The sequence below is a fragment of the Ascidiella aspersa genome, chromosome 3, assembly GCF_963924565.1.
Source record: "Ascidiella aspersa chromosome 3, kaAscAspe10.2, whole genome shotgun sequence".
NCBI classification, from domain to species: domain Eukaryota; kingdom Metazoa; phylum Chordata; class Ascidiacea; order Phlebobranchia; family Ascidiidae; genus Ascidiella; species Ascidiella aspersa.
The window spans coordinates 3,478,075-3,500,678 of record NC_139449.1 but is presented as its reverse complement, the minus strand read 5'-3'; the positions used below and the strand labels follow the sequence as shown (position 1 = coordinate 3,500,678).

At 36.9% G+C, this 22,604-nt stretch overlaps 2 protein-coding genes across 2 annotated transcripts; both read left to right on the top strand.

The window, feature by feature from the left end:
• Positions 1–2,508: 2,508 nt before the first annotated feature.
• LOC146158129 (chymotrypsinogen A-like) lies at positions 2,509–6,111 on the top strand. The gene is made up of 5 exons (XM_083385621.1): positions 2,509–2,562; positions 4,403–4,542; positions 4,643–4,796; positions 5,116–5,310; positions 5,953–6,111. The coding sequence occupies exons 1-5, from the start codon at positions 2,509–2,511 to the stop codon at positions 6,109–6,111; spliced, it is 702 nt and encodes a 233-aa protein (XP_083241747.1).
• Positions 6,112–11,652: 5,541 nt separating this feature from the next.
• Positions 11,653–17,066, top strand: LOC146158128 (trypsin delta-like). The gene is made up of 5 exons (XM_083383798.1): positions 11,653–11,689; positions 12,779–12,938; positions 14,133–14,289; positions 16,068–16,289; positions 16,914–17,066. The coding sequence occupies exons 1-5, from the start codon at positions 11,653–11,655 to the stop codon at positions 17,064–17,066; spliced, it is 729 nt and encodes a 242-aa protein (XP_083239924.1).
• The last annotated feature ends 5,538 nt before the right edge of the window (positions 17,067–22,604 follow it).

Here is a 22,604-nt window from a genome sequence, read left to right as displayed (position 1 = left end):
AAAATTTGTCAAAAAAGTCGAAATCGAATAAAATTGCACATAAATCGCTTACAAAATTAAAAAAAAAACAAAGTCAGCTTTTTGAAATTGGTCGTTCGGTTATTTTGAAATTCATCTTTCATTTTATCAAAAAAAAAAATAGTTTTGATATAAGTTAAAGTGAGTTTAACCGTATTATATCTTTATTAGAGCAATATACAGTATAAAAAACGCGTGATTAACGACGCCTATCGATAGGTTACTTAAATTAATGTAATTCTAACAGGTCAAAATTTTGTCAAAATAAATTATTTTCAAGTCAAAATTTCCTAGTTTTTTGGTCAAAAAATATTCGCCCTACTTATTAGTTTTACATCTGCTTTATGTTACCGGTACTTGATTTGGTACGGGCTTTGTTTGGACTATATATGACTTGTTCGCAGGGATGCCCCATATTTGACATGTATTACCGATACCGATACCAGTAATTTGAACAAGTGACGTAATTACTATGCTCGAATCAGCAAAATATATATAGTTTAGGTAGTTAAAGCAGTGGTTGCCAACCTTATTGTTCTCGCGACCCCTCAAGTTTTCAATAACTTCCGCGATCCCCCAATTATAGTGTATAATAGATAAAACAGCGTCAATAACAAACACATTTTTTTGTTTGACTTCTAGTTATTTTTGTGCTTCGTGCGATAGGAAATTAAACACAGACAGCTATATTCGGTGGCAGCGTGACGTTTGTGTTAGCATTTCCAAGAAGCAGACGACATCTTGTGTTGATCCCACGGTACACGCCCAGCCTGCGTGATGTCTGCAAAGTTCGCAAAGAGTTTACTGACTTTAATCGCCAAGTAGTTATAGTTAATAGCATTTTACACGGTCACAAGTGTTATACATTTTTATTAAAATCCTCCTAAGTATGCATCATTTTTGCGTTGTGATGTGCTTGGGCTATTTATTCTTGATTTGTGGACATTAAATCGTTCGTACATTTTTTAAAAACCTGTCTAAATTAATCTCATTGTAACACAAGATCTAAAAGATGGAATATTAATTGCAAAAAAAGTACCCGCGTCAATAAAACCATTTACACAAACATCTGAAAATGGTACAGATTATTTCCCGGTTAAATGAAATGCACTTTTGTTGACAAAATTAATGAAAAATATTTACCCGCGGGACATTTTCGTCAGGCGGCGCTCTTTGCGTGGTCATGTGAGAGACTAGAGATGTCAACCTCGCAGTGTTTTCGGCCGCTTGCGCGGTTTAGCCAAGTAACCGCACAGCGGCGCGTAAATAAATCTACAAATTTTTGCCGCGTCGTGCCGCATGCCGCGTGCGACTTGTCTAAGTTTTCTTTTTAGTTATTTGTAGTAAAATAGCGAGCAGTTTACACATGGATGTTTCATCTTTAAAAAAACAACCTGTTACATTTATGTTTGAACTAGCTTTCTAGGTGTTGGTAGTATTTTTTATAAGTGTTGGAATTGCGTATAATGCTCAAATTTTACGGGCAGCACAGCTTAAGATTTCGAAAATAATTTGCGGTGCAGCGCAGTTGCGAGCAATTCATCAAAGTGTGGTGCGGGCAGCGAACACAAATTTTGCTTTTTCACCATCTCTATGAGAGACGCAATTCTCTGTGAAAACTTATGCGCTTTATTTGTTTGGTAAAATAGAACCAAACTATTGTAGTTTTGGCAAAAACGCAATGGAACATTATACCGCTTGTTTTATTTGTCTCACGTGGCGTGTTTATTTTGGGAAAACGTGAGCGAGCGGTTAAGTATGAAACTACAAAAATCGTGCATGTTTTGCGCTAGAAGTTACTCTTAATAATGCACAAAGATGTGGATTGTGTCGCTTTATGTGCAAGGTATGTCTTTTGTCAATGTAAATATGTCGAAAGTACCAAGAATATGTTACGCTCTTTTCCCTATGTTATCTTATCTGCGAAATTCTGAGCGATATTGGGCTTTAAAAAGACGAAGTATGCCGATACACAAAAGTAAATGGCCGTAAGCTGCATGACAGCTTTCCTATTATGATTTATTTTCTTGTGCTTTTTTCGCCGTTTGAATTTTACTGAAATATTTTAGATGATTTTCGCTTTTCTCTTGGACACACTGTAAATCTTGCCAAACATGTTTAACAGCATTGGATTGATCAGTACGAAAAGCTAAACAGGTTAAAAAACGATTTGACGAACAACTTGCAGCAATGTACATTTGAAATACTTTTAAAGGTTGAATGTAGAGGTATATAGGCGAAATGGTACGTCTTTCAACCCAAAGTATATAATCGAACCTAGGGGCAAGTTGTTGCTAAAACTCGATTTCGCAAGTTCAACTTCACGTCACTCAACAGACGGTTCAAAACGAAATGTTCACGTTCAACCTTGGAAGCACACAGCCGTGGGAAGGCCACACCTGGCTTGAAACAGTGTATATATGCGCAACCATGACTTACAATGATCATCCTGTTTCTCTCACAGAGTTGAATTGAAACCAAGTTGAAAAGATGATCTCAATCGCCATTCTTCTTCTCGTCGCGGCAGGTCAGTCCAGCTTTCGAATTGAATCTATAGACGTATATTTACTACATTTCGAACCTGGCTTCAACTACTAGATCGGTTACACAAAGACGGCTTCGGTATTGTAAAAATATTGGGGCGTCCCGTTGAACGAACGTCTTCCAACATTCCAACAAAAATGTTGACGAAATGCAAATACATTTTTTAAATGGTACGTCAAGCTTCAGTTGAAACATTTTTCTCAACTTTTTCGCTACCGTACCAACAAAGTACTTACTGTAGTTATACCGGCGATTCTTTGACGACGTTATTTTTTTCACCTAACTTTAGGCCGAAATAAACAAAACACAAATAAGACAAAGGCATTAATGAACTCAACTTTAAAGTAACCTTTGATTACTCCCACTACCGTTTTGTGAGATTGTGAGAACGTTATTATTCCTGATAACTAGGGCGATTATTTTTTGACTTGTCAGAAAAAGTCAAAATTTTGTCAAAATTTACACGTTAGGTTAAAATTTGTCAAATTTCTTTCAAGTCAAAATCGAATAAAAATGCACATAATCGTCTACAAAATTAAAATTACTCAATATTCATCTTTTTAAAATGGGTCGTTTACTTGTTTTGAAAATTATCGTTTAAAAAAATTTAGTTTTGATTAATTTATGTTCAAGTCCTTTTACCCGTATTATATCTTTATTAAAGCAATATACGGTATAAAAAACGCGTGATTAACGACGTCTAGATTACTCAAATCAATCTATTTCTAACAGGTCAAAAAATTGTCAAAATATATTATTTTTAAGTCAAAATTTGTCAAAATTTCAATTTTTTAGGTCAAAATTTCCTATTTTTTAAGTCAAAAACTAATCGCCCTACTGATAACAATACTTGCAAATTAGAAAAAATAGTAAGTTTAGACCAGTGGCTGCGATTTTCTTCAGTTTTAGAGAAGCGTTTTCAGGAGTCAATACTAAAAAAACCTAATGATGTCAAACTATATTGCAGTCGGCGACCCAATCAAATCAAACCGCCAAACAATTTTGGTTCGCTACCCATAGGTTGACAAACACTGAATTAAATCTCATAAGAAATGTGTATGAATGAACTTTCAAGAGAATTTCGGTGGACCAACGACGGTTTTAGTGTTGTCAAAAATTTTGGGTCACCACCAGTCGGGGATCCACGATTTCTGTTTGGGGGGCCATGAAACTTTTTTTTCAAACGTGACGTCACAACGTTATGTCACAACGTAGCGTCACATTACGTCATAGAGAAGTAACTTTAAGAACATTCCTACAGCTTGTTCATTTTTTGTTAGGTTGGAGAGCTGTTACTTTAAATAAAAGTTACATTACAAAGACGCGACATTACTGTCGATTTGCACGAAACAAAAAAAGTGTTATATTGTTTAAGCTGCAAAAACTTTTATTTCCGAGGGTGCGATGGGACGCATTTCGACTTTGGATAAAACCATTTCACAAACAGGCTTAGACATAATAGAAAAAAAATGATTTTTTTTTTTGGGGGGGGGGTTGTTACGTGCTTAATTAGCACTACAAATTATCATCGGTTACTATTTAAGCACGTAACAGGAGTGCATGGTCACATGTCTCCCTTTAGGGTTGAAACTACTGGTAAAATTGAGTTAGGGTAGGGTTAGGTAAGGCATTATACTCGCTGTAGCAGTTTAAGAATTTTTTCATTATTTTATTATTTTTACATTTTATTTGTTTGATGTTTTTTGCTAACTTGTTTTTTCCAAGGATAAAATATTCTAATTTCGCTCCTAAGGCCGCGCACTTTATTTAAAGTTGTAGACGCTAAGCTCAAACGAATAATTTTTTTTATTATTTTTCAGTCCCTGCCCTTTGCGACAACCGCATCGTCGGCGGTGAAGACGTCAATTCTGCGTCATTCGCCCCGTGGCAAGCGTCACTCCAGAGAAGCGGAAGCCATTTCTGCGGTGGATCCCTCATCAGTGCAACCAAAGTGATGAGTGCCTGCCATTGCAGTCAAACGTAATTTTAAACTCTTTGCATCATAAAAAGACTTAAACTTCGTGACTGGAAGACAAAAGTGGTTGTTATTGATATTGATCGTTATTAATTTAATTTACAGTTTTTTGACTGTTGTCTTGGGAACAACCCAGTACAAGAACCCAGGACAAAGCTACTCCACCACGAATTTCCTCTGCCATCCTTCGTACAGCTCCAGAACCATTGATTACGATTACGCAATTATCACCATTTCCGGCGCATCTCTCAACTCTGCTGTAAGTAGCAACAGTACTTCTTGGAAATCTTCAAAGTATAAAAATACAATGCTTTAACATTATTTTATATTTAGTTTGAAATAAAAAAAATCCCTTGCCGCATATTAGTTATTCAACGGAATGCTTATAAAAAATATTATTATCGCAATTAAATCACTGTTAATGATGCGGTATTTCTCATTCGAATTGTCTTAAAATACGCTGACATTGATCAGGTTTCAGTTTAATTTGATGATTATCTCCTTACATGTACGCAAAGATATTCGTTAGGGTTCAGTTTAGCGTGTAGTTAACTCCTTACATCTACGTCTGTTTACAGGTTCAGCCTATTACTGTCGCCAACCTGGAATACGCTGCTGGAACCCAGGCTCTCATCACCGGATGGGGCATCTCAGACACCCTCCAGCACGCTTATATCTATCTTATTTCTGAGTTCCAGTGTAAGGCTACCTGGGGCTCACAGGTCACTGCTCGCATGCAATGCGCCAATGACGAATCCAACAGTGCTTGTAACGTAAGTTAGTTGCTGTATTTAGAAAGGTTTTTGTTTATGAGATGCGGAATTCGTGCAAAAAATGATTTTATTATTCTCAGGAAAAGGGTTCAACTAGTAGAAAAATACGCCTTTCGATTTTAAAATAGATTTACCAGTGATTTTAAGGGGTATAAAAAAAAATCAGTTTAAAATATCAATTTGCCATAAACAGAGCTATTTCTCCCAAGTTTGTCTGAACAAAACTTTTTAAAAAGCTCTTTTTATTTCGGTTGAAATCTTTTTTGTAATGTAAAATAAGGATGTCTAATCGTCCGATGCTAGGGTCGTATCTGGGCCGCTCCGATACCAAATTTATTTGTGAATTATAACTATGCTTTGAACTTGGTTTGGTTTAATCAACTTTGCTTGTTTGGTCACATTATTGACGTCATTTGGTATCGAATCGCGGAACTTTTTCCTTAAAATATCGGGTATCGCTATCAAAATGAAACATCAACCATCGGACATCCCTAGTGTAAAGAAAAATGATTAAAGCTATAAGTTTGTTTCCTTGGTTTATTTATTTTCCACGTCAACTTGACCGACCCGACATTTTATGAGTCGTTTTTTTTCAGTTAATAGACAATTTGTTGAAAAGTTAACTCTTATCTATTTTAACAGGTAGATTCCGGCGGTCCATTGGCTGTAAACGATAATGGCAACTGGGTATTGGTTGGAAACTATTCGTGGGGAGCAAACCGTTGTACCACAACCTATCCATCAGTTTGGTCCAAGAACTCAGTTGTCTACGGCTGGATCCAGCAAAATGCTGGCATCTAAATGTCATCCAAGAGCTGACTATTGAGCACTGAACTAAATATTGCAGTGAATTTGTAGTTGTGATGCTATAATAGGTTAGAAACTACGTTACCTGAGCTGTACAATTGTCACTACTAGTGGTGGCTCACTAGATATAAGTTAGCAGAGCTATGTCATGAGAGTCATCGCATATTTAAAAACGGAGAGGTAAAGGAGACATTTATAGTGATTTCTGTAACTGCCAAACCATAGTCGTGTAGTATTTAATCAAGTGCTCGTCTTGTGCCTGCTTATTTACTTTATACTTGATCTCTTCAGGAAAAACAGCATTAGGCTCTCGGCCAGGCCATAAGTGACACCTATCCTTTAGTCTCCTTACTCCTCTTCCACTTTGCTACATTCTATAATAAAATAAAATGAACAAGCTAACTATATGCAACAAGCTAACTATATGCAATTAGTCTGCAATACTTGTAAGATGCCCTACAACCTCATAGTTCAATCCAAAATATAAATTGTTGTACAGTTAGTTATTAAAAACGTAAACAAGTTGGACGTAGAAAAATCATTCGCGCGAAGCGCGAAAATTTTTCGCCCCTACGTATAGTTAAAATAGTCAAAAAGTAAGTATTTTATTTTTCAAGACTACATTAGAAGATCCGCGCAAAACGTTGAAAAGATCCGGAACCGGATCGCGATCCGCCATTTGAACATGACCGGCCTATAGCATAGTTTAATCAAAAATAGAAACAGCTGCACAGTTAGTTACCTATAAACATAAATCGGTAGCAACTCAATTACATGGTAGCCTAAAGAACCTTGAACAAGGACATTCATGACTAAATCTTTACGTCGCACCTGCTTGAAAAAAATGGTTTATGACCGCAAAATGGTGAGTGAACTTCTTTCATTTCACCAAATCTTTCTTAGTTCTTACCAAATCTTATTAATGAATCTTAAAACCAAAAAGATCGAGTAAATGACATTAACTAAAGATACAAGTTTGTATAGAAACGTCTTTATCAAGATGATGTCGACCTTTCTGGCTTTTAGATTCATTATCAAGCTACATTACAGGTCGGTGCATAGTTTGCCCAAGGATTTTCTTGTTTTATTGCTTAGAAAACAACTAAATACTAGAGCAGCTGTTCCAAAACTTTTTGTTGCCGCGTCTACGTGACCCTCAGTTTGGCGTAGGCTATTACATATAAGACTATCATATAAAATTTGACAAAATGTTTGCATTTCTAGACCTACTGTTTCAAAATTTGACAGGAATTTCCGAATTTAATCCATAAGCATGCCGAAGTAATTAATGATTTATTTGCCTTAAGGAATTTTTATCCCAATAAAGAAGATATATTTTGTGCATATGACGTAACAATGAAAAGTTGGCTGCCGTGAAAGTAACTTGAACAAAACAAAAAGAATCGATTTCTTACATAATTTCGTTTTTGTCTGAATTTTTAAATGAAAAAAATGTGAACATCGTTGCGGGTCTTATTCAGATGTTTACCGGCAGTAAGAATATCAAAAACCATACATGAGTAGCTGACATCTGTCTTATTAGTAGCGCGAATATTTTTTGACTTGTCAAAAAAATGAAAATTTTGTCAAAATTTACACGTTAGGTCAAAATTTGTCAAAAAAGTCGAAATCGAATAAAATTGCACATAAATCGCTTACAAAATTTAAAAAAAAACAAAGTCAGCTTTTTGAAATTGGTCGTTCGGTTATTTTGAAATTCATCTTTCATTTTATCAAAAAAAAAATAGTTTTGATATAAGTTAAAGTGAGTTTAACCGTATTATATCTTTATTAGAGCAATATACAGCATAAAAAACGCGTGATTAACGACGCCTATATAGGTTACTTAAATTAATGTAATTCTAACAGGTCAAAATTTTGTCAAAATAATTATTTTCAGGTCAAAATTTCCTATTTTTTTGGTCAAAAAATATTCGCCCTACTTAGTTTTACATCTGCTTTATGTTACCGGTACTTGATTTGGTACGGGCTTTGTTTGGACTATATATGACTTGTTCGCAGGGATGCCTGATGTTTTACATGTACCACGATGCCGATACCAGTAATTTTGAACAAGTGACGTCATTACTATGCTTGAATCAACAAAATATATATAGTTTAGGTATTTAAACCAACCTTCGCCACCCCTTAAGTTTTCAATAACTTCCGCGATCCCCCAATTATAGTGTATAATACATAAAACAGAGTCAATAACAAACACATTTTCAATATCAAATTGGAAAAAATATAGACGGAATGTTCAAAAATTTGGCTAAAATCTCCGGATTTCAGTATGCAAACCAAGCTTAAGTTGCGGTTTGAGCGTCCATTCATTTTTATTAGACACTAGACGAAATACCCGACGTTGCCCAGGTTAAATAGGGTATTTACTTGGAAAAATAATATGCAGCTGTTGGCAATAAGCGCGATATATCATGTGCATTCGGGCAATGCCAGCGCTAACCTAATCGGCTTCAATTTAATGACATTTCGTGATATGTATATTGATCGGAAATCACTCACAAACCTAAACTTTATTTTTTTACTTGGAACGAGTAAATACCCAACGGCTAAGCACGTCAAACATCGTTTCGGTAAAGAAAACTTGTAGCAGCCATTGTTCGCATTGCATGGTATTCAAGCAAATACGTAATCCCGGCATACTGCGTCCAACGTAAGTAAAATCTTGTTTAAAACTAAAAAATGGTTACTATTAAAACCGCCGTATATACCTACTTTTGCGCGGTAACATAGTTCAAGGAGTTCTTAAACATAAAAGTCTTAAGCGCGAAACATAACAATTTCTTTTTATTAAGCCAATACACTTATTTTGATTTTTATGTCCACGCAGGTAATTGCGTTTGAAAAAATGTTTTGCACGGTTACGTTAGGAGGAGGGAAGATAAATGTGGTAATCAGCATATACATAAATATTTAACGGATAGCGTTAAATCTTCGTAAGGGGCATAAATAATGCAGACATAGTTATTTAAAAGTCATAACAAATTTGCGTATATATGCCTAAACATTTTCACTGCGTGTCACTAAATAGAAATATAAAATCATGTTATATCGTGGGTCTAAAATCGGTCAACCTTTTGCTTCCCCACAATCAGAGTAACACCCCACAGCCTGTGTGAAAGCAGCATTAATGTGAAAGCGGAATGGCGTGTTTAACTATGTGACATATCTGCGTGGCTTTAAAGATATAATTCTTTGTCTCCGTAAATTTCCAGTAATTTGTTCATTTGGTTTAAACAGTGTAAAGATGAAAATTTAACATATAACGTAAAAAGGTCACAAAAAATCATTAATTTACGTGCTACCAGCATTGTATAAGCTTGCTGAAGCCGTATATTATAGCCGATGATGAAAAAAAATGTGGGGTATTTAACAACAAACAAATTGCAACGTTGTGTGTTTTTGTAAATGGAGCTACTAAACACACAACCTTGGCTAAACACGTCTCGCATATTTTACCTAACGAAAACTGCAAAAAAGCTATTAAACATAAAAGGATAAACTTCGCCACATGAAACTGTATTTTTACCAAGGCAATTTACTTCACGCAGGTTATTGCCTTATAAATGTGTGAAAAGGTTTAACCCGTTTCGTCATAAGGTTCTGCAAGTCGCACGCCCGCTCTTTCAAGTTAACATGCAACGAATGTTGTGTGATGTTTTTGAAATGGTATAAAAATTGCTCACCCGTGACCGGTTTGCGACGGCGCTTGCTTGAGATGCGAGACTTTCTCTCATAGAAAGAAACAACTTTTTTTCTGTCTGGGAGCACACGACTTTCTTTCTATTTTTCCCAATTTCTCGGCGACTCGCTTAAAAGGGAGCAAAATGAGCCACGGTTGCTCTGTCTTTCTCCCTAAAACGACTGCAACCCATTGCGACCCCCTTGGAGGTCGAGGACCCCAGATTTGGTAGCACTGATTTCAAGGTATTTGTTTTTAGGTTATTAGGTTGTTTTTAGGTTATCAGGAAGTTTGTTTTCGCGTTAGGAAATTGAGTTACGGCCAGTTGTTAGCCTACTTTGTAATTAACTTTACCTTTTAATGTAAACCGCGTTGGATCGCAAACCATAGCTGGAATTCCTGTATTAATGTGGTGTCGGGTTGGCACAAATACCACTCTAGTAACGAAGTACCCCAGTTTTAAAAACCTTGGTCTAACTACTTTGAAAGGAGCGCTAGTTTTAAAACAAAAAACTGAAACGTTTAGTAAAGGCATTACAAGTCTAAATGTGCGTAAAAGAAGTGTTGGTTGTCTTGTGAGTCGAAACGGAGCCAAAAGTTTTCCCTTCAACAGAATTAAAACTAAAAAAAGCCACTTAACTAAGGAATGGTCATCAAACTTTAATATAACGCCACACAGCATAGATCGACTCTAAAAAAGATTAGCCCATAACCGTAATTTACCCAAACAAATTTGCCCAAAACAATATTTAACCACAAAAGTTATCCCAAAAACCATAATTTCGCCGAAAAACAAGGCCGTAATCTAGCCCAAAAAGTTGTCCCAGAAGCATAATTTAGCCGAAAAAAAAACAATAGCCCAAAAGTGTAACTTAGCGAAACAAAAACAGGCCCGAAACCATACAGTTCCGGTTAAGTTGTACTACCGGGTTAGAATCCTCTTTCAACTAAGCATCGTCAGTAAACTTTAATTACTACGTCACACAGATGGTAAGAATTTGGCGCTAAATACAAAAAATAGCCCCAAACCGTAATTTAGCACAAAACAAAATAACCCAAACCCGTAATTCCGTAATTAAGCCAAAAAAATAGCCCAACACCATTAAGTTCCGGTGCAACTGAACTCTAATGTTCCGGTTCAATTTGGGCTGGGTAAAAGCCACTTATAAGTCATTGCATCATTATGCATCGCCAGCAAAATTTAATCACCACGCAGCAGACGATAAGATCGAGTCGACCCCAATTACAAAAAAATATAGCCCAAACCGTAATTTAGACAAAAACAAATTAGCCCGAATCCGTAATTAGTCAAAATATTTAGTTATCCCGAAACCAAAATTCAGCCAAAAAAACAAAAAAAACAATTATAGCCCATAACCGTAATCGTTATATAGCCGAAAAGTTACCCAAAACCATAACCGAAAAAACAAAAAACAATTAGCCAAAACCCAAATTTGGCCAAAATAATTAGCCCAAAATCATATTATGCCACAAAAGTTATCCCAAAACCATGATTTCGCCGAAAAAAAAAAACAATAGCCCAAAGCGTAACTTAGCGAAACGAAAATAGGCCCAAAACCATAGAGTTCCGGTTCAGTTTGAGTAACCAGTTAAAAACAGCTTATACGTATCGTCAGCAAAATTTAACCACTACGTCACAAAGCAGATGGTAAGGAGTCGGCGCCAATTACGAAAAAAGTTGCGGATCTATTTTGACCACGCGTTATCGTGGGAATGCTACACCTGCCAAGAAGTAACCTATATAAGCCGGGTTCTAACCACCAGTAGTCATTCTGTTTTTTATCAGAGTTAAAGTAAAACCAAGTTGAAAGATGATCTCAATCGCCATTCTTCTTTTTGCCGTGGCAGGTAAGTCGAGCTTTCGATTAAATAAAGCAACGTGCAAGAACTTGACTTCAAAGGCAATTTCTATTGGAATTGGGAATACTTGTGATTCGTACCCAATTTTTCTACATTGGGTAAAAACGTTTGTGAATACTTGAGTATAAAATCTTACTACCCAAAACAACATTTCCCTCCATTGGGTAATATGTTTCTTTACTTAATAAAAAATTGAAATTATTTTGGGTAAGCACGCCTCCCAATTCTACTAGGGTAGGTTTTAAAGCCCAAATTTTTTTGCCTTGTTTAGGGGTAAACCATTGCTTCCCCTAAAACTTTGTATCCAGTTTGTTTAACAGTGAAGGCAATTTAGGCAGGGCTTAAGCCTTGTAAAAAGATTGGGCAATTGCTTAATGCCATTCAAAATGTGTTTCAATGTGCTGACAAAACGCTCAAACACCATTGGATTTTTAAAACTCAAAAAGGCAAAAAGTCATTTTGCGATTAATTGCGCATAATAACAGTGGGCCACTTTTAGTCGTAATCAGGCTGACAGATTTGGGAAGTTTTTCCGAAGGCATCTTGTGCAGTAAACAATGTGTGCCGTTGCTGGTCAGTACGGTTACAGTAGGGCTTGATCACCGAATAAACAACATTGAGTGTTTATGAATATTTCAGTTTTGAATACGGACCGTTGATCCTTTTCAAATGAGGTTGTATGTGGGAACAATGTCGAACAGGATGCAACAGGCAATGGTGGTCATTAGCTTCCGTTGAGTATACGCATCTCAGTTGGTAAAGCAACTGTCCCGGTATGTCGAAGGTTGTGAGTTCGAACCTCACCACAGACTAGTTTCACCAACAGGATACAGCAGGCAATGGTATCATGGCTGTTTCTCGACTTTCTCCCCTCTGAGCCTGTGTAGCTTACTTGGTAGAGCAACGGTCTCAATACGACCGAGGTCTTGAGTTCGAACCTCACCGCACGCTAGATATTTCTAGTCTGGCTTTGCTTGTACAAAAATACTGGGATCGTTTTAGCGTAACAGTAAAATTGCTTTGTCATGTCAGTTTCACCAAAACAAACTAACAATAATCCCTTTCTTTGCTTTTCAGTTCCTGCCCTTTGCAACAACCGCATCGTCGGCGGTAATGACGTGACAGACATGTCAATGGCCCCGTGGCAAGCGTCACTCCAGGTCGGCGGAAGCCATTTCTGCGGAGGATCCCTCATCAGTCGTACCAAAGTTATGAGTGCCTGCCATTGCTCCCAGTCGTAAGTTTTTGTTTGTCGTTCAACTTTTATTTCAGGCGTCCAATGCCTCGCTTGCAATAATAATCCTTCAACCCAACCAATTTCGGTGCCCTAAATTTTGATCCTGTGATTGATGCAACTATTATTTCAATTGTAAAATTGCTCTTCCGGAAAATTTTTATCAAAGTGCCAACGTTTTTGATTACTTTCGCCGACGTTTCGATTAGTGCCAACGTTTTTCTATTAATATTTCAACTCTGATTATTATTTTTCAGAAATAACGCCATAAATTGGCGTCACAAACTAAGTAGACTTTAAAACCCTCCCGGCTATGTATGAAAATAGATTTGGAATGACAGGCACACATTCAACTTAAACCACATTTCCTGTAACTTTTAAAGCAGTAGTTCCCAACATTTAGGTTGAAGGCACCCCAAGAGATAATTAATAGATTACAGTATCCCCGCCGTTGAATTTTCGCCGAGTGGTTTACTGTGATGTCACAATAAACGCGAATGGAACGAAACACAAGATTAAAAAATATCTTTTAAACGTTTGCACTTTATCGTACGTAAATGTTATATCAGGATGATTGGCACAGACTAAAAATTAGAATCCTAAAGAAACCCAAATACCTCTCAGTATCCATGAGCATTAGAAATGGCACCCCGCTCGTAAATCACTGTCTTAAGGAGTCAAACAGCAGTGTTGAAAACAAGTTATTTTGAAATGACTTAAGTCCCAGTCAAGTCATTTGTAAAATAACTTAAGTCCAAGTCAAGTTGTTTCGACTAAAGATAAAGTAAGTCGCAGTCCAAGTCATCGGTTTCTCAAGTCAATTCCCAGTCAAGTCATAATTAAAGCCAGTCAATTTCAAGTCACGTCCTTGTCATAAAAAACAAATATCAAACTATTAGAATTTTTAAATCTTACGATGATGAGCAAAAAATAAGAAAAACACAACATATATCTAGCAAATTGTTTTATGTGCAAAGATTTGGATAAATAGCTCATATTATAAAAATATACTTACAGAAAACACTTTATTTCAACCTAATTTATTTGTCCAAAAGACTTAAGTCAAGTCAAGAAGTCAAGTCAAATCATTTAAAAACAATCACTTTAGGGCACTTAAGTAAAGTAAAGTCATTGACTTGAGTCAATGCATCACTGTCAAACACATTCAATTGCTGACATCGAATATCTCATTTTAAGATCTTTGACTGTGGTATTGGGAACAACCACTTACAAAAACGGCGGAAGCAGTTTCTTCACCACCAACTTCCTCTGCCATCCTTCGTACAGCTCCAGAACCATCGATTACGATTACGCAATTATCACCATTGCAGATGTTGGCCTACCTACCTCTGAAGTAAGTCAGTATAGTATATTGCCAGTGTTGTAAACAAGTCATTTAGAAATGACTCAAGTCCCAGTCAAGTCATATTTAAAGCAAGCCAATTCCAAGTCAGGTCCCCCCCATAAAAATTGCACGTTAAGCAATTAAAATTGGAAAAAAAATACTAAAAACGCGATAGAGGGCAAGCAAATTGTTTTATGTACAAAAATTAGGATGAATAAATCCTTAGTGAAAACACTTAATTTTAACCACAGTCATTTTTTCAAAACCACTCAAGTCAAGTCATTCTTCCAAAAGACTTGAGTCAAGTTACTTTGTCCGAAAGACTTAAGTCAAGTCAAGTCATTCTGCCCAAAAAACTTAAGTCAAGCCAAGTAATTTGAAAACAGTGACTCATTGACGTAAGTCGTTAAACACTGGATCGTTTATCTCTGTTTTCTTGTTGTCGTCCTTAGAGACAGCCGTGTTGTAATGGATTATGCCAGTGTTTCTCAAGCTATGGATCGTTGTTTAATTCGGATGGAAATGTGAAAGCATTACGAACACATGGCTAAATTATGCTTAAATTCGAACTTAAGAATTCACTGTTTTTAAATGACTTGAGTAAGTCTTAATAAGAATATCAAAACCCATACAGAAGTAGGTATCATTTTGAACGTTTCGAATAAGTCTTTATTCTTGGGTACACTATGCACGGATCTGTAATGTAGCTTAATTATAAATTTCAAAGCCAAAAAGGTCGAGTAGATCGACCAAAAAGTCGAGTAGATCACATTAACTGAAGATGATACAAGTTCATATCGAAACGCCTTAATCAAGATGCTGTCGATCTACTCGACCTTTTTGGCTTTGAAATTTATTATTAAGTCTTTATTCATTTTCAACAACTTTATTCGAAACGTTCAAAATGATACCTACTTCTTTAAGGGCTTTGATATTCTTATTACGTCTAACTACAACCTCCAACCATTATGCTCCAAAACTTGAGTAAGTCTTTGGGTAAAATCCTTTGACTTTGCTTAAGCCATTTGTACAAGTGTTTCGGGTTTAGACCAGGGGTTCTTAAACTTTTTTTACCGCGGACCCCTAACATTTCGTTGCCTCGCACGGACCACGGTAGACAAAAAAATCAAGAATGACGTCATAAATTTACGTCACAATACAAATAGACTTCAGAAATCTGCTGATTTCGCTCTAAAAATGTAAAAGTGAGATGGGGTATTAATGCATTCAGTGCAAAACCGTTTTATTTTTAACTAAACGTTTTCTTTGATAAATTTATTACTTCTTAAATATACACTAATATTTTAATTTGGTTTTCATGGAACCCCAAAAACTAGTTAATGGACCCCCCTAATGGTTCATGGACCCCAGTTTAAGAACCCCTGGTTTAAATGAAGTGTTTTCATTAAGCAATTTATAAAATAATTTGCTTGCCATATGTTGCGGTTTTGTTGTTTTTTATTCGAGTTATTGCTGACATCTAATTGGACGAAATTGTAATAGATCAACGTCAATGAGTTACGTCATAGAAAAACATCATAAAACTAAGGACATTAAGAGACCTAAGGTTTTCGTTTAATCTCATGACAAAAACGCAGCTGAAATCTTAACCTTAAAACTTTGCAAAAGATTGGAACTAATCAGTTGGCAACAAATTGAATAGGAGAAGTGAAAAAACATACAAAAAATTAATTTCCCGGAACGCTGGCCTACTTTTACCATTGTTCCGAACATTCATTTTTTTTTTGGTCCGAACATTCAAGCCTTACATTGAAATATATTTGCAGATTGCGCCGATTGTGGTCGCCAGCAAAGAATACGCTGCCGGAACCCAGGCTCTCATGACCGGATGGGGCAAGACTAGCGGTGGATTTTTCGGACAAATCCCAGACAACATGCAGTACGCTTACACCACTCTCATCTCTGAGTTGGAGTGCAAAGCTACCTGGGGTACTCAGGTCACTGCTCGCATGCAATGCGCCAACGACGTAAACAACAGCGCTTGCAACGTAAGTTTGACTGCTCTTATGCACTTCTAAAACACAAAGCAGGGCTTATCAACCCATTTTAACGAACTGCTAACCTTTAACCAGGGACGCAGAGTCGTCAGATTCGGGACTCTAGTAGAACTAACCGAGTCCTGAGTCCGACGTGCGCATGACCAAACTTGGAAACTGCAAAGGCAGCAAACTGTAAACTGTAAAATGTAATAGCAAATGGTGAAATATTTGCCAACCGTGTATTTGTGGGTTCAAATGATATGACACTCCTACGAGTGGATTGCTGTATATTCACCACTTCATGTTGCCCATAAACATTAATGCGCATAGACTACATTTAGCGAAATTTTTGTTCACACTGTAGGAATTCTTAAATAAACACACACAAAAAAAATTTGCACCGTTATTAAAAAATTATTTACGTACACAAAAGTTGACACTGGACATCCTAAAAACAAATACAACCTGAATGTTGGAGCCGCCATTCAGCTATCCCCGTTGTAGTGGTACCTTACCTTAAATGGCAGACTACTTTAATTTGCCTTTTGATTGCTACATGTTGAGTTCCTATATCCAATTTTACCGGCGTGGATAAATTCGAATTGCCAAAGTTAACTTTTATCTTATACACAGGGAGATTCTGGCGGTCCATTGGCTGTGAACGATAATGGCACTTGGGTCTTGGTTGGAAACACTTCCTGGGGAGCAAGTGGTTGTACTGAATCCTACCCATCAGCTTGGTCCAAGAACTCAGCTGTCTACTCCTGGATCCAGGGCAATATGTAAATGCCATCCAAGTGCTGACCATTGAGCAGTGAAATAAATCCTGCAGTGAAATTAAAGTTGTGATTGATTGCTGTTTAGCCCCAGATAATTGCTAAGTTGATCGATTTTTTAAGTAGATATTAGTAGAGTTAGCAAAGTAATGACATTACTGTCATAAACAAAAGCCACAAATTTTGGATGAGATATTAAATAGCAGGAAAGGCAGTAATAAATCTAAATGATTATATTATTTTGATTAGGTAAAAAGGGAAAAAAAAACTAAATACCTTCTAAATCATGAAAGCATATTTGCTCTGCTTATGGATGTCTTGCGGGCATCTAGCGGTATACATGTAAATGCCATCCAAAATTTGGTCATTTGAGCAGTGAAATAAATCCTGCAGTAAAATAAAGAAGTGATTGCTGTTTTGGCTCAGACACTTCCTGTTCCAAGTTGATCAGTTATTCTTATCAGTATATTGATAAAGTTTAGCAAGGTAATGACGTTATATTTAGTGACTTTTTTGTTAAGACAAAATAAATAGTCGCAACGGATTCTAAATACAAAAGTTTGGCCAAAATTTTATATTATAAGAAAAGTTTATGCTATTAGGAATATTATAGGTTGATTGAAACTACAGTTCTACTTAAAGTACTGTCCAAAAGTTTGAGACACAATGCTGTTTAAAACAAACGCTGACTAAAGAAATGTTCAGTGTCGAACCTACTTAACGTACTGTAACAAGGCATATATCTAGAAAGATTACTATTGCTCATTCATTGCCTACATGTTCAGCAAGTGTACAAGGCCATCAAAAAATGTGTAAAACTAGGCTGCTATTCAATTTCCTTTACGCCTACGTTTCTGGTACCGGCATGTCTTAATAAATTTGTTTTAGCCCAAAGACTTAGTGCGCCTCATCGCAATCTAAAATAATTTTTATTGGGCAATTTATTCAATATAGGCCTATGGGCGTTTATTTCACTTTGCGACAATCGACAAAATCTTTGTAATGTAGCTTTTGTATAAAAAGTAGCACCTCTCCAACCTTTATGACGTGACGTTTAGATGTAACTTTATGACGTCAAGTTTTGACGAAACTATCTGACGTCATGTTATGACGTGACTTTGCGGCGTCTTCCTTTTTTTTTATGGTTCCCTAAGGACCGCGATGCTTTGTCACTAACACGTTTTATTTAAATGAGCTATAAAGGTACTTGCCAGAGTATTCGTGTCACGCGCCTTAAACTTTAAAACGCAGGTTGCACACCAGTACAACATACACACAGCGCATTTGGTTTTAATTTTACAATCGAGTCATACCATAGAATACTGCCAAACGCTGATAACTTGGCATGAAATAAATCAGGAAGTTAAAACTCTTGGCTGTCCGTTTTGTCTGGCAACCAACCAAACAAAATCTAATTTTTTTTTGCTTTTGACTGTGTGAAACATTAAAAACAAAATGATTGTAAAAAAAGCATTCAAAGGTCATTCTATCAAGTTTATGGGCTAAAGTTTGGTTTAAGGCCCGTTTACACTACAGCTGCGCTGAGCTGAGCAAAGCGTAATTTGCATTTAAATTCTATTGTGGCGAGCGTTTCACGCTTTGCTAAACTCAAGCCCCGTGCAGCTATCTTAAAGTTACGCTTTGCTAAACTCAAGCCCAGTGCAGCTATCTTAAAGTTACGCTTTGCTAAACTCAAGCCCAGTGAAGCTATCTTAAAAGTTACGCTTTGCTCAACTCAAGCCCAGTGAAGCTATCTTAAAGTTACGCTTTGCTAAACTCTAGCCCAGTGAAGCTATCTTAAAGTTACGCTTTGCTAAACTATAGCCCAGTGAAGCTATCTTAAAGTTACGCTTTGCTAAACTCTAGCCCAGTGAAGCTATCTTAAAGTTACGCTTTGCTAAACTCTAGCCCAGTGAAGCTATCTTAAAGTTACGCTTTGCTCAACTCAAGCCCAGTAAAGCTATCTTAAAGTTACGCTTGGCTAAACTCTAGCCCAGTGAAGCTATCTTAAAGTTACGCTTTGCTAAACTCTAGCCCAGTGAAGCTATCTTAAAGTTACGCTTTGCTAAACTCTAGCCCAGTGAAGCTATCTTAAAGTTACGCTTTGCTAAACTCTAGCCCAGTGAAGCTATCTTAAAGTTACGCTTTGCTAAACTCTAGCCCAGTGAAGCTATCTTAAAGTTACGCTTTGCTAAACTCAAGCCAAGTGAAGCTATCTTAAAAGTTACGCTTTGCTAAACTCAAGCCCAGTGAAGCTATCTTAAAGTTACGCTTTGCTAAACTCTAGCCCAGTGCAGCTATCTTAAAGTTACGCTTTGCTAAACTCTAGCCCAGTAAAGCTATCTTAAAGTTACGCTTTGCTAAACTCAAGCCAAGTGAAGCTATCTTAAAGTTACGCTTTGCTAAACTCTAGCCCAGTGAAGCTATCTTAAAGTTACGCTTTGCTAAACTCAAGCCCAGTGAAGCTATCTTAAACTTACGCTTTGCTAAACTCAAGCCCAGTGCAGCTATCTTAAAGTTACGCTTTGCTAAACTCAAGCCCAGTGAAGCTATCTTAAAGTTACGCTTTGCTAAACTCAAGCCCAGTGAAGCTATCTTAAAGTTACGCTTTGCTAAACTCAAGCCCAGTGAAGCTATCTTAAAGTTACGCTTTGCTCAACTCAAGCCCAGTAAAGCTATCTTAAAGTTACGCTTTGCTAAACTCAAGCCCAGTGCAGCTATTTTAAAGTTACGCTTTGCTAAACTCAAGCCCAGTGCAGCTATCTTAAAGTTACGCTTTGCTAAACTCAAGCCCAGTGAAGCTATCTTAAAGTTACGCTTTGCTAAACTCAAGCCCAGTGAAGCTATCTTAAAGTTACGCTTTGCTAAACTCAAGCCCAGTGCAGCTATCTTAAAGTTACGCTTTGCTAAACTCAAGCCCAGTGCAGCTATCTTAAAGTTACGCTTTGCTAAACTCAAGCCCAGTGAAGCTATCTTAAAGTTACGCTTTGCTAAACTCAAGCCCAGTGAAGCTATCTTAAAGTTACGCTTTGCTAAACTCTAGCCCAGTGAAGCTATCTTAAAGTTACGCTTTGCTAAACTCTAGCCCAGTAAAGCTATCTTAAAGTTACGCTTTGCTAAACTCAAGCCAAGTTAAGCTATCTTAAAGTTACGCTTTGCTAAACTCAAGCCCAGTGAAGCTATCTTAAAGTTACGCTTTGCTAAACTCTAGCCCAGTGAAGCTATCTTAAAGTTACGCTTTGCTAAACTCTAGCCCAGTAAAGCTATCTTAAAGTTACGCTTTGCTAAACTCAAGCCAAGTTAAGCTATCTTAAAGTTACGCTTTGCTAAACTCAAGCCCAGTGAAGCTATCTTAAAGTTACGCTTTGCTAAACTCTAGCCCAGTGAAGCTATCTTAACGTTACGCTTTGCTAAACTCAAGCCCAGTGAAGCTATTTAAAGTTACGCTTTGCTAAACTCTAGCCCAGTGAAGCTATCTTAAAGTTACGCTTTGCTAAACTCAAGCCCAGTGAAGCTATCTTAAACTTACGCTTTGCTAAACTCAAGCCCAGTGCAGCTATCTTAAAGTTACGCTTTGCTAAACTCAAGCCCAGTGAAGCTATCTTAAAGTTACGCTTTGCTAAACTCAAGCCCAGTGAAGCTATCTTAAAGTTACGCTTTGCTAAACTCAAGCCCAGTGAAGCTATCTTAAAGTTACGCTTTGCTCAACTCAAGCCCAGTAAAGCTATCTTAAAGTTACGCTTTGCTAAACTCAAGCCCAGTGCAGCTATTTTAAAGTTACGCTTTGCTAAACTCAAGCCCAGTGCAGCTATCTTAAAGTTACGCTTTGCTAAACTCAAGCCCAGTGAAGCTATCTTAAAGTTACGCTTTGCTAAACTCAAGCCCAGTGAAGCTATCTTAAAGTTACGCTTTGCTAAACTCAAGCCCAGTGCAGCTATCTTAAAGTTACGCTTTGCTAAACTCAAGCCCAGTGCAGCTATCTTAAAGTTACGCTTTGCTAAACTCAAGCCCAGTGAAGCTATCTTAAAGTTACGCTTTGCTAAACTCAAGCCCAGTGAAGCTATCTTAAAGTTACGCTTTGCTAAACTCTAGCCCAGTGAAGCTATCTTAAAGTTACGCTTTGCTAAACTCTAGCCCAGTAAAGCTATCTTAAAGTTACGCTTTGCTAAACTCAAGCCAAGTTAAGCTATCTTAAAGTTACGCTTTGCTAAACTCAAGCCCAGTGAAGCTATCTTAAAGTTACGCTTTGCTAAACTCTAGCCCAGTGAAGCTATCTTAACGTTACGCTTTGCTAAACTCAAGCCCAGTGAAGCTATTTAAAGTTACGCTTTGCTAAACTCAAGCCCAGTGAAGCTATTTAAAGTTACGCTTTGGTAAACTCAAGCCCAGTGAAGCTATAAAAACTCGTTACGTTTTGGGGTGATTTTCCGCTCACTGCAGCTGTAGTGAAATCAATTTTACGCCCAGCTCAGCTCAGTGCATCTGTAGTGTAAACGGGCCTTTAGCGTTGAGAAGTTTAGTTATCGCCAGTTGTGATATGTTCACTTCTCAAGATGGCTAGTTGCAGTTGACCGCAAATCATGGCTGAAACTCTATTATTGTTTAAGGATCGGGCGATTGCCGATACTACCACTTGACATCGGATATCGGATTCGATACTACATGGAATCTTGTTAGAACTGTTCAATAAGTTCAAGTCCAATAGGCAACACTCTGTTTAACGCAGCAGTTATTAAACCTTTTTACCGCAGATCTCTAAAACTTTTTGTTTGCTTAGGGTGGACCACGGTTAGCAAGGAAGTTTCAGAGATGATGCATAATATGCCGTAATAATACAAATAGAAATTTGTTCGATTTTGGTTCAAAAAATGTGAAAGTAAACTGGAGTCTAAATATATTCGGTGCAAAAACCGTTTTATTTTTATTAACTACCTTTTAAAAATTGAATATTACATGGATCCCCAAGGGGTTTATGGACCCAAGTTTAAGAACCCCTGGTTTAACATAAATGGCGCTTAATTAGCAGCCAAAGTCACACAGAAAATCTCCGAGAGAAAAATTATTTATTGTACAGGACACGAAACATAAAAACACCGGGGAAAGTCCCAAAAGTAGGAACTCTGTCAGGGGAAAGTCCCCATAATCAAGTTTCACGCGCCACTTTTTATTTAGGGGAAGTCCCGACAAGGCTCCGAATATGACGTAATGCGCGCCTCTTTTGGGGGCAGACACGATATGTAATGTACAGAAGTTGAACAAGAAAAAAAGAAAGAAAGGGGAATTTGTTTTAGACAGGGCTTTCCACTTGTTTATAAATGGAAAACTCTCAAGGGCTAAAGATTGCTGGTATAATCAGTTTGTTTCGAATTTTTCGAAATTTTAATACTATTTATCAAATAAAACGTCAAAATAATTAACAACTATATAGTAACAGTCGCTTAGTTTTTAGAGGGGAATCATTGCCATAGTTCGCAAACGTTGAAGATGACGGTTTGAAAATAAATTTTGTTTCAAGTTTTTAAGAAAAAAAAAATATATTTATCAAAAC

What these genes read in the sequence shown, in the direction of transcription:
- LOC146158129 (XM_083385621.1), top strand. Translation starts at nt 2,509, where the DNA reads ATGATCTCAATCGCCATTCTTCTTCTCGTCGCGGCAGGTCAGTCCAGC. An exon ending in GCCTGCCATTGCAGTCAAAC is followed by an intron (nt 4,543 to 4,642) that starts GTAATTTTAAAC and finishes TTTAATTTACAG; the next exon opens with TTTTTTGACTGTTGTCTTGG. An exon ending in AATCCAACAGTGCTTGTAAC is followed by an intron (nt 5,311 to 5,952) that starts GTAAGTTAGTTG and finishes CTATTTTAACAG; the next exon opens with GTAGATTCCGGCGGTCCATT.
- LOC146158128 (XM_083383798.1), top strand. Translation starts at nt 11,653, where the DNA reads ATGATCTCAATCGCCATTCTTCTTTTTGCCGTGGCAG. An exon ending in GCCTGCCATTGCTCCCAGTC is followed by an intron (nt 12,939 to 14,132) that starts GTAAGTTTTTGT and finishes TCTCATTTTAAG; the next exon opens with ATCTTTGACTGTGGTATTGG. An exon ending in TAAACAACAGCGCTTGCAAC is followed by an intron (nt 16,290 to 16,913) that starts GTAAGTTTGACT and finishes TCTTATACACAG; the next exon opens with GGAGATTCTGGCGGTCCATT.